A 12,492-nucleotide genomic window follows, 5' to 3' on the forward strand; every position below is an offset into this window, starting at 1 on the left:
GACCCTTGAGACTAAGCCCCCCGGTACGGCACAAGAGCCAGCCAGGGGCCTCATGTGAGAGCCAGTGGGTTCCTGGGGTCCTAGCCACCAGAATGAGTCGGGACCCTGTGGGCACAGAAACCCCCCACCCCGCCCCACCCGTCCAAGGCCACACAGTGTCTGTCGCCAGCCCCTGGAGTCAGGGATGAGCCGTGAGGGCAGTCTCGGCTCTGCTTTATTAAGGTGACCAAAACTAACATGTTTGAGGGCCTGGGTGCTCTGCCCAAGCCCCGCTGCATCCCGGGAGCCCTTAAAGAGCAGCCTTTGAAACCTTTGGCTTTTGTCTCCTTTTTGGGCTGATTCCAGTGGCTGCTGCCAGAGTCCAGACCTGGATCAGATCAGGAAGGGACAGCCCGCGTGAAGCTGAGGCTGGACCCTTCCTGGGCTGGTAGAGGGAGGGGACGGAGGGTCCGTTTCTGAGTCAGCACCGAGCTCCCCTTTACTAGGGGAAGGTGGGTCAGTCCAGGACACACACCACCCAGACACACCATTGACACGCATGCGCGAGCGCACACACATACACATGTCTGAGCTCGAGCTGTCCCCACAGGCCTGGTTGAAGCACTTCCTCACCCAGGACCGGTAGACACCAAAGGTTGGTGGTTCAGGTCCTGCCACAGCCAAGGAAGGAGTCTTCTGAGTGGATGTGCCTCGGTGTGTCTCCGTGTAGCCTCCCATCTGCTGGGAGCATCTTCGTGTGGCCTCTTCCACTCAAGAGTGTCTGTGTGGCCTCCCCTTCTCTTGGTGTGGCCGGGGTCAGCACACACAGGTAAGTGCTGTAAGCCCCGTGGCAACGAGCATGGCAGGAAGGCCCAGGCAGACACGCATGTGGGTGCCTGCATGAGTTCGAAGTCAGAAGCGGCCCTGCACGCCCAGCACCCGCTCGGCCGCCTCCTGCAGGGCGCGGTGCACACGGCCGGCCTCCTGCTGCGTCAGCGTCCGCTCCATGTGGCGGTAGGTGATCCGGTAGCAGTGGCTGGTCCTGTGCGTCCTGCAGGGAGATGGGGTGACGGGGCCCACGTCAGACCAGTAGGGTGCTCGGGATCCCCGAGCATGTCCCAGTGTGTCCACGGAGCCCTGGCCTGAGCGTGGGTGGGGTGGTCCCAATCCACACCCTTGGATTGCCCATAACTATTGGGTGGTTCTGCAGGCAGGAGCCTTGCAGGGTTGGAACCAGGGCCCGCCTGGAGTCCACCACAGGGAGCACTGAGCATGGGGTGCAGCAAGCCCCATGCAGTTTTGGTGGACTCTTCCATGTTGCTCAAGGCATTGAGCCCCAAGGGGCAGGCACAAGCTTTCGGGGTTGCCAGGGGCTGGAGGATACCCTGGAGTAGGTGGGACCGGAGGTGACCCACTGCCCAGGGACAGCCACGAACCGGACACTTGGGCCTGATGCTGCAGAATCTATCCATACTCCCAGGTTCCTATCACAGGTAAACATGTGTCTGTGCATGTTTGTGTGTATACACGTGCCTATGCACATGTGAGCTCTGGGGAAATGGACAGCTGCACCCCACACCTAGACTGGACCATCCCATCTCATGCCCGTGTTGACAGAGGGACACTCCGACAGTCACTGTATGCTATGCTTCCTTCTTGTCCTTCCTTTTTTTTTTGGTTTTTGGGCCACACCCAGCGGTGCTCAGGGGTCACTCCTGGCTGTCTGCTCAGAAATAGCTCCTGGCAGGCACGGGGGACCATATGGGACACCGGGATTCAAACCAACCACCTTTGGTCCTGGATCGGCTGCTTGCAAGGCAAACGCCACTGTGCTATCTCTCCGGGCCCTCTTCCTTCCTTCTCTCCCTTCCCTCCTTCCTCCCTCCTTTCCTTCCTGGGTGGCAGTGACATCAGCTTTCCCTAAATTTAAAACATGTGCCGGAGTTTTCAAAACCAACTAGCAATGCTGTCACAGATGCCCGACAGAGGCTGGACTGGACTGGCACAATCCCGGACAGATGTTGAACCCCACAACTCACACCTCCAGCCCTGGGTCTCCCAAGAGTCTATGTCCCGAAGTCATCTACCGAGGCCATTGTGGCTATCTGGGCTAGGGAGGGGACTGGAAGGAACCTGCCCCCCCCAGTCTCCCACAGAAGCAAACACCAGGACAAGCTGTGATTCCGATGGGCTCCCGCACACCCCCTGAAGCAGGGCCTATCTAAGTGCTTCGCTCTGAACACTGGAGGATCCGGGGATAAGATTCGTGACTCTGCTTGCTTCGACCATCTGGTGTTGCCTTTAATAAAGATGTTTTTCAGAAATAATGATACAAAAGTGACTCCCAGCTTTCACAGAAGTCAAGTCCTCTGGCACCAGACACGGCTGCCATGATTCTGTGGGTCCCTTTGTTTCTGGGGCAGGCATGGGGATCCTGGGGTCCTACCCCCTGGATGGGGTTGGCCCTGGGCTCCTGGGCCCCACTAGAGGCTGCCCTGGTACCTCTCCTGTGCTAGGGTAAGTTCCCTCTTCTCGGCAACGCCACACCGGTGCCCAGACAAACCCAGCCGTGTCTTGCAGGGAGCCAGAGGCAAAAGGTCTGCCCATGAGAGCCCAGGGCACATCCAGGGTGCCACATCTTCTCACTGGCCATGACAGGCTCTGACTAGCCAGGGCTGCAGTGTCTTGGGAGCCACAGAGCAGCGTAGCGTATAGGATCATGGCCAAAGTGAGTCTGAATCTACATCGTCACCCCAGAAACCGGGGCTGAAATGAGGGAAAGGCTGGCCAGGACAGAGAGGATGAGGGGGAAAGGGCCAGCTGGGATGGAAGGGCTGGTCTGTTGAAAGGATGGGGGGGGGAAGTACCAGTTGGGACAGAGGGGGCTGAGGGGAGAAGAGCCGGCTGGATGAAGGGATGAATGGAAAAGGGCCTGTGAATGGAGGGGTGGGGCAGAAGAACTGGCTGGATGGAGGGGTGAGGGAGGAAGGACCAGCTGGGACAGAGGGGATGAGGGGGAAGAGCTGCCTGACAGGGGTGCTGGGAGAAGGGCCAGCTGGATTGGAGGAGTGAGGGTGGCAGAGCCAACTAGGATGGAAGGGAGAGGAGTAGGGCCAACCAGGTGGATGGGATGAAGAGCCGGGGGCTCCTTGAGGAGGAGATAGCATATAATGGCCCCGAGCTTCACCCGGCCTCTGCTCTGGGGGAGCCTGTGCAAGGGCCACAGACATTATAACCAAAGGTCCAGGGCACCTGGAACTCGTGGACCTTAGAGGCAGAGCAAATGTCCCTCACTCTTTCCAGAGCCAATCCTTGCTGCTGTTTCCTTTCAGTTTTTTGGTCTGGGGCCACACCAGGCAGTGCTTGGGATCAGTGGTGTGCAGCAGGAGAGTGCCTTCAACCATGAACCATCACTCGGAACCTCATTCTGCATTTTTTTTGTTTTGTTTTGTTTTTGGGCCACACCCGGCGGTGCTCAGGGGTTACTTCTGGCTGTCTGCTCAGAAATAGGTCCTGGCATGTACCCGCCTTCGCTTCTGCCCTTTACTGGGAGAGATGTCCGGCCAGCAGCTTTCTCTCAACCAGGACAGAAGGTAGAAGGCGAATACAAATAATTCGCAAGTGTTAAGCTCTTTTGTGAACACCTAGAAAATTAATCCGCAGAAGTTAATAAAGTGCTCAAGCAGAGTTCCTGTCAAGAGGATTTAATGATGGAGAGCTGGGTTTTTATGCCCTGCTCCTGTGGAAGGGGTGGTAACATAGGATTGAAACTTAAACCAATCAGATTTGTACAGGTACAACGATTTTAACCAATGGGAGCAGACACATTTTGATGGCGGGAAGGATAAGGAGAAACCTGGCAGGATGGGGGGAGGGGAAGCAAATCCTTAATAGATCTTACAGTTTAAACCTTACAAAAACCTATCTATAATTGCGTGTATGAGAGCAGTTACAAAAAACAGGTTCCATGGAAAGATTTAAGGAATCTGGTTAAGCCAGATTCTCTGTGGTGAGCTAAATTTATTTGCAGGGTTCTTTTGGCTCAGGGCTATGCAAACTTATGGCTTGAATCAGGCAGCGGTGAAAAAATCCATTGAATATGTGGGTGTACGGTCGCCCACACTGGCAGGCACGGCGGACCATGTGGGACACCGGGATATGAACCAACCACCTTTGGTCCTGGATCGGCTGCTTGCAAGGCAAACACCGCTGTGCTATCTCTCCGGGCCCCTCATTCTGCATTTTTACATTGATGTGGGTGAGCGCGTCTCTCTGGGCCAACCTCAGAGGTGCCTGTGAGTAGAGGAGTGACTTTCAGATGAGTGAGTTTTCTCAGAATTAACTGCCTGGTGTGTATGATGAGACAAGTATCTTGTCCATTCATCACTATCCCCACCCACCTACAGTCATTGTATTTACTTACTAGGGGCTCGGGGCCATCAGTAGTGCTCAGGTCTTACTCCTGGCTCTGTACTCAGGGGTCACTCCTGGCAGGGCTGGTGGGGGGCACCCATGGGATGGTGCATGTTCTGGTCTTGATCAATTGGTTTACTTACTGTATTTTCTGGTGTATAAGTTGACCCCCTAATTTTGCAGTTAAAACATAGGTTTAGGCCTGTATTCGCTGTATCAGCCAGAACATTCCTGTGCTGCATGTGCTGCATGTATTCCTGTGCTCATGTCCCACAGTGAGCCAATCACAACAAGCAAAGGTCCAAAGGTTATACTGTAATAGACTTCCTCTCTGACTCTGGCCCATATGAGCAGGCTTTTGACAGTGTAGATTTGGGTCCAGAACACTGTCTAATTTGCATGCATAAAAAGCCTGCTTAGATAGGCTGAGTCAGAGAGGCGGTCCGAGCAGCCTTGCAGTGATTGGTGCAGGATCGAGTTGGAAAATTCGTTTTGTGGCAATATTCAGACAATTTTCGTTTAGCGGCATATTGAAACATTTTCTGGGATATATTCAGCGTATAAGATGACCCCCCCAATTTTCAGTTGACTTTTTTTTTTTGTTTCAAAAGTCGTTTTATACGCCAGAAAATACGGTACAAAAGAACTTTCTAACATCATTAGGGTCGATTTCCCAACACATAAAGCAAGTATGAAGACCTATCTTGACAGCTGAGTATGAACCTTGAAATCACTCAACATTTAAAAGATAACTGGCCATATGGAAGTTCTATTTAAGTGTTCACTGTTGCATCACCTTCAACTGTCAGACTGAGCATCAACCCTTCCCGTCCGCACCAAGAACATCACCTTCGTTATCAATCATCAATGACTATCGCAACCATCCTTGCCATCATTATCATTGTCACCACCATTATTTTCACTATCACCATCCTCACCGACAATATCATCACCATTGCCGTCATTATCACTTTCAAAACCCTCACCATCGATATCATAATATCAAGATATCATAACCATCCTCACAACCACCATCATTATCGCCATCACCTTCCTCCCCATCATTATCATGGTTGCCATCACCATCCTCATCGTCACTGCCACTATTACCAGCATCATCTCAATCATCACTGTCACTGTCACTGCCTTTCCCTCCCTCCTCTCAGGAGAGGCTTGTGGGTGGGCCCAGAGGAGGTGGCCGCTGTCCCCACAGGGTGAGGGAGGGGAAGGGCAGGCACGCCTCCTGCCTCTCCTTGGCTGGAGTGAACTGAGGGATTCCGTTAGCTAGCCCAGATGTTCTGTCACTTCGCAGAGTGGCCCTGCTTCAGAGGTTCTGATGCTCTAGGAAGTGGCTCTGCCCCAGAGGCACTGTTACACCACAGGAGCTCTACCCGTAAGTCGTTACTCTAGGAAGCCCTCCTAGAGATTGTGACTCCAGCATGGCCCCCACCCCAAAGTCACTATTACTTTAAGGAAAGGCCCTGCCCAGAGGTACTGCTACTCTGCAGGGTGGCCTGCCCAGGGGTACTGGCACTCTAGTAAGCAGCCCTGCCCAAATACTGCTACTCCGCAGGGTGGCCCTGATCTGGAGGTACGGTCCCCGCCATGTGCTCTTGGCTGGCTTTCGGGCAGGCAGATGGTGGATCAGTGGATAAACAGTGTGGGGAAGCCATGAGCAAACAATCAGAGGTTCCTAATGAAACCAGCCAGTGTACAGTGTGGGCAGCATATGTTTCAAGGGTGGCTGCCTGGCCTGGTCCCCACAGGGACATTCGGCACATTTTGCCTAGGGCATCTGGCTGCCCCGGCAGTAAAGTGGGGGGCCTTGAGGGGGCCCGGACAGAACAATTGCTCCAGAAACCCTATCCTGCAGGGACTCCCCCCACACTGGGCGGGAAGTGGCCGCCCCCCCCTGGTCTGTCTTTTGCTGCTGCACGTTCAAAAGCTGATCATGTAAGATCAAAATAACCTTCCAGGCAACAGGAACTTAATTCAAACGCTACGAGACTCAACCACCTTTCCTCACACACAAGCCCGCTTCATGGGGACATGAGCACAGACAGAATCCAGGACGGGACCCATTAGGTGTGGGGACGCGGCTGCTTTGATGAGGGGACAGCATGGGCCAGACCCCCTATGCTGATGGGCTGGGTCCCCTCCCATGTCCATGTTTGCAGAAGGATAGCACTCAGGTCACACCATGAGGCTGTAAAAGCCCTGAATGGACCAACAGGGGCCTGAGACCCCTGGGTCTCCCAGACCCCGCGTGGCTTCCCGGGAATGGCCCAGTCACCTTCTAGTGGGGCCTGGCCCCATGAAGGAGTGGGCTGCAGGTGGCACCACCTGTGTCACAGTGAAGGTTTGATGGCTCTGCCCGCCCCCAGGTCCAAACAAAACTGGAGAGGCTCTCCAGGGCCAGCTCCATCCAAGTGGCTCATGGGGGTCCCAGTCGGCCCATGAACTGGACTCACTGTGGGATGGACCCACCTGCTGACCCTCTCGTGCTCTGATTCTTGTTTCTGTTTCCCTGAAAAACTCACCCGAGCTGAAAGCTCATTCCCAAGAGGGGCCCATCAGCTTGGCTCAAACCTTTATTGCTTTTACATTCATTGAATTATCAGTGCCTGGTCCCGACAGCTGAGCAAGTTGTTATCTGTCCACAGAGGCAGGTTCATTTCCAGGAATCCCGAATAAGTGTGTGTGTCTGCCCAAGTTTGGAAACTCCCACTTTAGTTTAGAAACAGCACCAACCCATGGAAGAGGGACAGACTTCAGGGAGGGCAGACTCGAGAGCAGATACCATCTAGCTGTCTGTAGAGGTCGTGGAGCATCGACCATTTCCTGCATCCTCGGGGCAGAGAGGCCATCACAGGCCCGACTCACCATCACAGGCCCGACTCACCATCACAGCCACACCCAGGCTGCTGGACAGAGCTGAGGCCATGATCTGGCCGACTAGGTTTCTGTTCTGAACACTGTATACCTCAGACTTGCCAAGGCCCATCCCCTGGCTTCTAGAAACTTTTGTCCCTCTTACCCAGCTGCAGGCACTCCATGAGTCCTGTCCTCTATACCTCAACCCTGCCTCTCCCCTGTCCCCACACAGCTCACGGTACCCTCAGGCCGCCACACCTGAACACTCATAGGTGAGATGATGGTGGAAGCTGAAAACGAGTCCTCAGTATAGTCCCTCACACCCGGATATCAGAGCCACCATTCCCAGTCTGTGGGTGTCCTGGCCCCATCTAAGCTGTCCTAGGACATCTACATGGCCCATCCGTGGTTGTGTATAAAGGTTGTCCTGTACATGTATGTGGACCTTCCTGTGGCTGTAGGTGATCATCAGACCATATACCTGGGTAGTCCCATGGCCTTGTATGCGGGCTGCCTCCAGGCCGTGTCAAGGGTCACCCTGCAAGACCCAGACAGTCTCGAACCCTCAACTTTCACCTCTGTGCCCATCCCCAGAGACTTCCCTGATTCTCTCCCACAGGAATGCTAGGGACCCCATCTCTGCCCCTGCCTCCCCCAGGACCACTCTGGGAGGTAAAGTCTGGGATGGGGCCTCACCCACTCTGGGGAGACGCCCAAGTCTCCTCCTCCCAAGCTCTGCTGGTATCCAGAGCCTGACAGGGCAGGAAAGACTGAAACTGGGTGATCTGCAAGGGGGGCTTTATCCTGAGACCACCCCACCCGGCCCATCCTGAGACCCCAGACCCACCCTGGCTGGGCACTCACTTTGGGTGCTGGAAGGTGTCAATCAAGTCGACTTTCTCTACCAGGTCACCCCCGATGCCTCGTACCAGGTCGTAGAAGTCATTCTCGGAGTAACCGTCCACAGGCAGCCAGAAAGAGATGTCATTGACCAGGGCCGGGTACTTGCTAAGGGGCTGTGACAGGAAGAGCAGTGAGCATCTCCGCCAATGACCCCTAAGAACCAGCACCCTAGGGTCTGCAGTGGCCACTGAGGCTGCGCCCAGAAAACCTGCACATTCAGACCCCCAGCTTGGACCCTGCACACCACGGAACTCCACCAGATGGGTTCTGCCCACTGATGTATGCAGACTCTCAGATTCACTCAGTCATGTCCCATCTCAGTGCTGGAGGAGGGAAGTTCAGATCAAATTAACAGGGACACATTTGTGTCCTGTGGTACTTCCGAGAAGCCGTTTTTAATGGAAGAGGCAGGGCTTGTTGGAACTGAGATTTCAATTAGCGTCATTATTTGCTCACGCTCCTCACTATTAAAATAAAGAACCAGTTCTTAAGTGATGCTGACAGAAACTCATTTCCAAACACTCCTCTGGCGTGGTGGGTGGGAAGTCTCCGCTCTCCTCCTGTTGCAGGAACTTGGGTGTGCCCAGCACGGGGACACACAGGCATGGCATCCACTGCTGCTGAGGCCACCATGCACCAGCTGTCCCCATGGCACGTTGAATTCACCCATCCACAAACCAGCCAAACCAAGAGGCCAAACACTACGCAGAGCAGCTGGGGACACACGCGAGAGAGGGGGCAGTGGGTGGGCCACAGTCCTGTGCCACATGCACTCTCTGGGGATAAGCCTCCTCCTGCAGCACCACAGGCAAAGTCAGGACACACAGGACACACAGAGCACATGCAAGCAAGAGCCTAGAAAGAGCCCTCCACCTCTGGGTCCCAAGAACCAGGGCCCTCCCTCCAACTCAGTCCCTACCTCAGTCCCTTAAGTCCTCTAACTCAGTTCTCTACACATCTGGGGGCCTACCAGGGCACAGCTCTTCCTTTAGAATTGGTAGGTGGATGAAGGGACAGACAGAGCCAGTTGAGACTGGACATAGCTCGTTCATGGGTCCATCCCTCCTACCCACAGTTCCCCTGGGATTCCTGCACTTTCTGCCCATCTCCTTCTGGTTTCTCAAATCACTCCTGTGAGTTGGCTCCATGGGCCACAGAAGATGCGATCTGTCCACTGAGATGATGAGACACATCACTGCAGTCACTGGTCTCTGTCTCTCTCTCCTTCCCTCCCCACCTCCAACTCAGCTCTTGGGCACTGAATTCTTCTCTCTTCTTCTCTCTTCTTCTTCTTCTTCTTCTCTCTTCTTTTCTTCTTCTTCTTCTTCTTCTTCTTCTTCTTCTTCTTCTTCTTCTTCTTCTTCTTCTTCTTCTTCTTCTTCTTCTTCTTCTTCTTCTTCTTCTTCTTCTTCTTCTTCTTCTTCTTCTTTCTTCTTCTTCTTCTTCTTCTTCTTCTTCTTCTTCTTCTTCTTCTCCTTCTTCTCCTCCTCCTCCTCCTCCTCCTCCTCCTCCACCTCCACCTACGCTTCTTCTTCTTATTTTATTATCTAATCCTTCTCCTTCTTCTCCTTCTCCCTCTTCTCTCTCTCTCTCTCTCTCTCTCTCTCTCTCTCTCTCTCTCTCTCTCTCTCTCTCTCTCTCTCTCTCCCTCCACCCGCCAAGTCTCCCCCACCACCCACCCCAGCAGCAGGAAACAACAAAGGCTCAGCCAAGTGAGAGGCAACCCACAAGGCTATGAGGACACACATGGGGCACCAGACTAGGCAGTAGAGTGTCTACACTGCAGGGGGATCACCGTGTCAACACTGCATGGATTGCATGGTCTACACTGCAGGAGGGATCACAGCACGTGCACTAAAGGGCAATCAGAGTCTACACTGCAGGGGGATTGCAGAGGAATCATAGTCTACACTGGGGCCTGGGTGAGGGGGACAGTGGGTACGGTGGCTGCAAGAGAAGAAAGACACCCACAGAGCGGAGAAAAGCCACTTAGCCATGATTACACGGTGATGTCTCGGCTCACCCTGAACCAGGGAACCTGCACAACTCCTGTTGAGTGTGCACACTAGGCCAGGCTGGGGTTGGGGTCAGGGTGGGCTGAGGGTCAGGGGTCAGAGTAGGGCAGAGGTCAGGCTTTAGGATGGTTAAAGATCAGGGGCAGGCCCAGAGTTCCCACTGAAATACTGGTTTGTTGATTTAACTTTACTTGTTCTTCATTTTAAATATTGTTAACTTTATTCCCATTCTACTTTTTACTTCAAAATAAGATATATGCAGTGTGCATAAGAATTTGTCCATAGTTTTTTTTTTTTTTTTTAAACTATAGTTCGGCCCTCTGTCTGAGGGACAAAAGTTTGAGGACCTCTGGTCAGGGGTCAGGGTGGGCTGAAGACTGAGACTCAGACTCAGGGGTTGGGGCAGGTGGAGGTCAGGGATCAAGGTTGTGCTGCGGCGGGGGCAGGGGCATCACCTGGAACTTCACCACCTGGTCCATGTGGGACACCCGGAACTGTTTCAGAAAACGCTCGTCCTGGCTCCAGAAGAGGCGGATGTCAGGGATGTCATAGAGGATCATGGCCAGCCGCTCCAACCCCAGGCCAAAGGCCCAGCCAATCCGGTCCTGTGCGCCGGCTGTGGGGATAACAGAGTTGCTGAGGGGATACCCCACTGCCCCCGATATCCACGTCCAGCCCTGTCCCCACCTGTCCCCTATGTAAGTATGTGGCAGCCTCCTGAAGTCCCAATGCAGTGTAGCTAGGAGCTGGTCAGGACTGGGTGAAGGCTGCTGGAGAGTGCCACTTCCTCTGGAGAGCGGGGACGGCCCAGAGAAGGGGCCAGGTGCAAGATGGGCAGCTTCCTCCTGAGTGAGCATCCAGGCCTCCACACATCCACACTACAGGCTGCCCACCTCGCCCCAAAGGGGACCAGGGTCATTCCCATGGGTAAAGGAGCCCAGGGGTGGTGTGGTGGGCACTTTGTCCACCTGGGAGAATGGACCTTGCCTTAGACCTCGGTGTTGCTCCAGAACCAACACATATGCTTCCTGTTGGGGCACTATGGTGCTCCTGACACAGGAAAGATCTGGAGGAAAGATGCCACTGAAGGAAACGTGGTTGAGGATGCCATCATGTCATCCCTGGGAACGCGTGAAGGAAGGAGTTGCAGCCTCTTAAAGTTTCCTTTCATCACCGACTCACATCTTTCTCCCTCTTTACCCAAAGCACCAGTAAGAGACAACAGAACACAGGGACAAGAATGTTAGGCCATGGGCCAGAGCAATAGCACAGTGGTAGGGTGTTTGCCTAGCACGTGGCTGACCTGGGACAGACCCAGGTTCAATTCCCAGCATCCCATATGGTCCCCTGAGCCTGCCAGGAGCGATTTCTTTTTTTTTCTTGGTTTTGGGGTCACACCCAGCGGTGCTCAGGTGTGTGCTCAGGTGCTCATGCTCAGAAATTGGCCCTGGCAGGCACGGGGGACCATATGGGATGCCAAGATTTAAACCACCATCAGTCCTAGGTTGGCTGCATGTAAGGCAAATGCCTCACCACTGTGCTATCCCTCTGCACCCCCCCCCAGGAGAAATTTCTGAGGGCAGAGCCAGGAGGAACCCCTGAGCGCCACTGGGTGGGGCCCAAACACAAAAAAATGGGGGGATGTTAGACACACACCAGCCCCACACTGGCCCCATGGCCTGTCCAACAACCCTCCTACACCCTGCCCCATGGTATGTGTATTGAGACTGTGTGCAAGTATGTGAGTTGTGAGTGTGCAGGCATATGTGAGTACGTACAAATGTACAGACGTGGGTGTGACACACATGGCTGGAGTCGAGGTTGCAGGCTGGGACAGAGCAGGGTGAAGGCAACTCAGTCCCAGGCATCAGGAGCTGTTGGCTATCAGCACCCCAGCCCCCACCTCCCTTGCAGGCTGCACACACCCTGGTTTTTGGAATCAAGTCCAAACCTCTGGACTCTGAAAAAGGGGCAAGTGCAGGCCCAGGACCCCAGGAGAAGAGAGATGTGGACACAGACGCAGAGAGACACATGGGGCACTCGGGACCAGCTTGCTAGACCTGCCAGCATGAAGTTGGCCTCAGCATTGCGGGCACACTCAGGACAGACAGACGCAGGTTTCTGAACCTGTGAACGAGGGGAAATGGCGGGTGGTCCCAACGGGGGCGGCCCTTCTGGCTCTCTTCGCATTCCTTGTTTCTATTATGCGAAGCCCAGGCCCGAGGCCGAGTGCTGGCCCTGCTCACCTTTCAATTCACTTTTAATTATCACAGCCGGCTGGCAGCCCATCAAAGCCCTTGTACAATTT

The 12,492-nt window shown here is 54.3% G+C and overlaps 1 protein-coding gene across 3 annotated transcripts in view; it reads right to left on the reverse strand.

The window, feature by feature from the left end:
* Positions 1–801: 801 nt before the first annotated feature.
* The window catches only part of FARS2 (phenylalanyl-tRNA synthetase 2, mitochondrial), a 29,032-nt gene continuing 17,341 nt past the window's right edge, over positions 802–12,492 (reverse strand). For 2 of the 3 annotated variants that reach the window (XM_049764981.1, XM_049764982.1), the window contains exons 5-7: positions 10,640–10,800; positions 8,131–8,282; positions 802–1,030 (exon numbers count right to left, since the gene is read on the reverse strand). In XM_049764981.1, coding sequence (XP_049620938.1) covers positions 892–1,030; positions 8,131–8,282; positions 10,640–10,800 — 452 coding nt within the window. In that variant the 3' untranslated portion in view covers positions 802–891. Of the gene's footprint in view, positions 1,031–4,242; positions 4,273–8,130; positions 8,283–10,639; positions 10,801–12,492 lie in introns of those variants that run through there. The other variant, XM_049764983.1, reaches the window with a different exon arrangement.

The sequence above is a fragment of the Suncus etruscus genome, chromosome 18 (genome assembly GCF_024139225.1).
Source record: "Suncus etruscus isolate mSunEtr1 chromosome 18, mSunEtr1.pri.cur, whole genome shotgun sequence".
In the NCBI taxonomy this organism is placed as follows: domain Eukaryota; kingdom Metazoa; phylum Chordata; class Mammalia; order Eulipotyphla; family Soricidae; genus Suncus; species Suncus etruscus.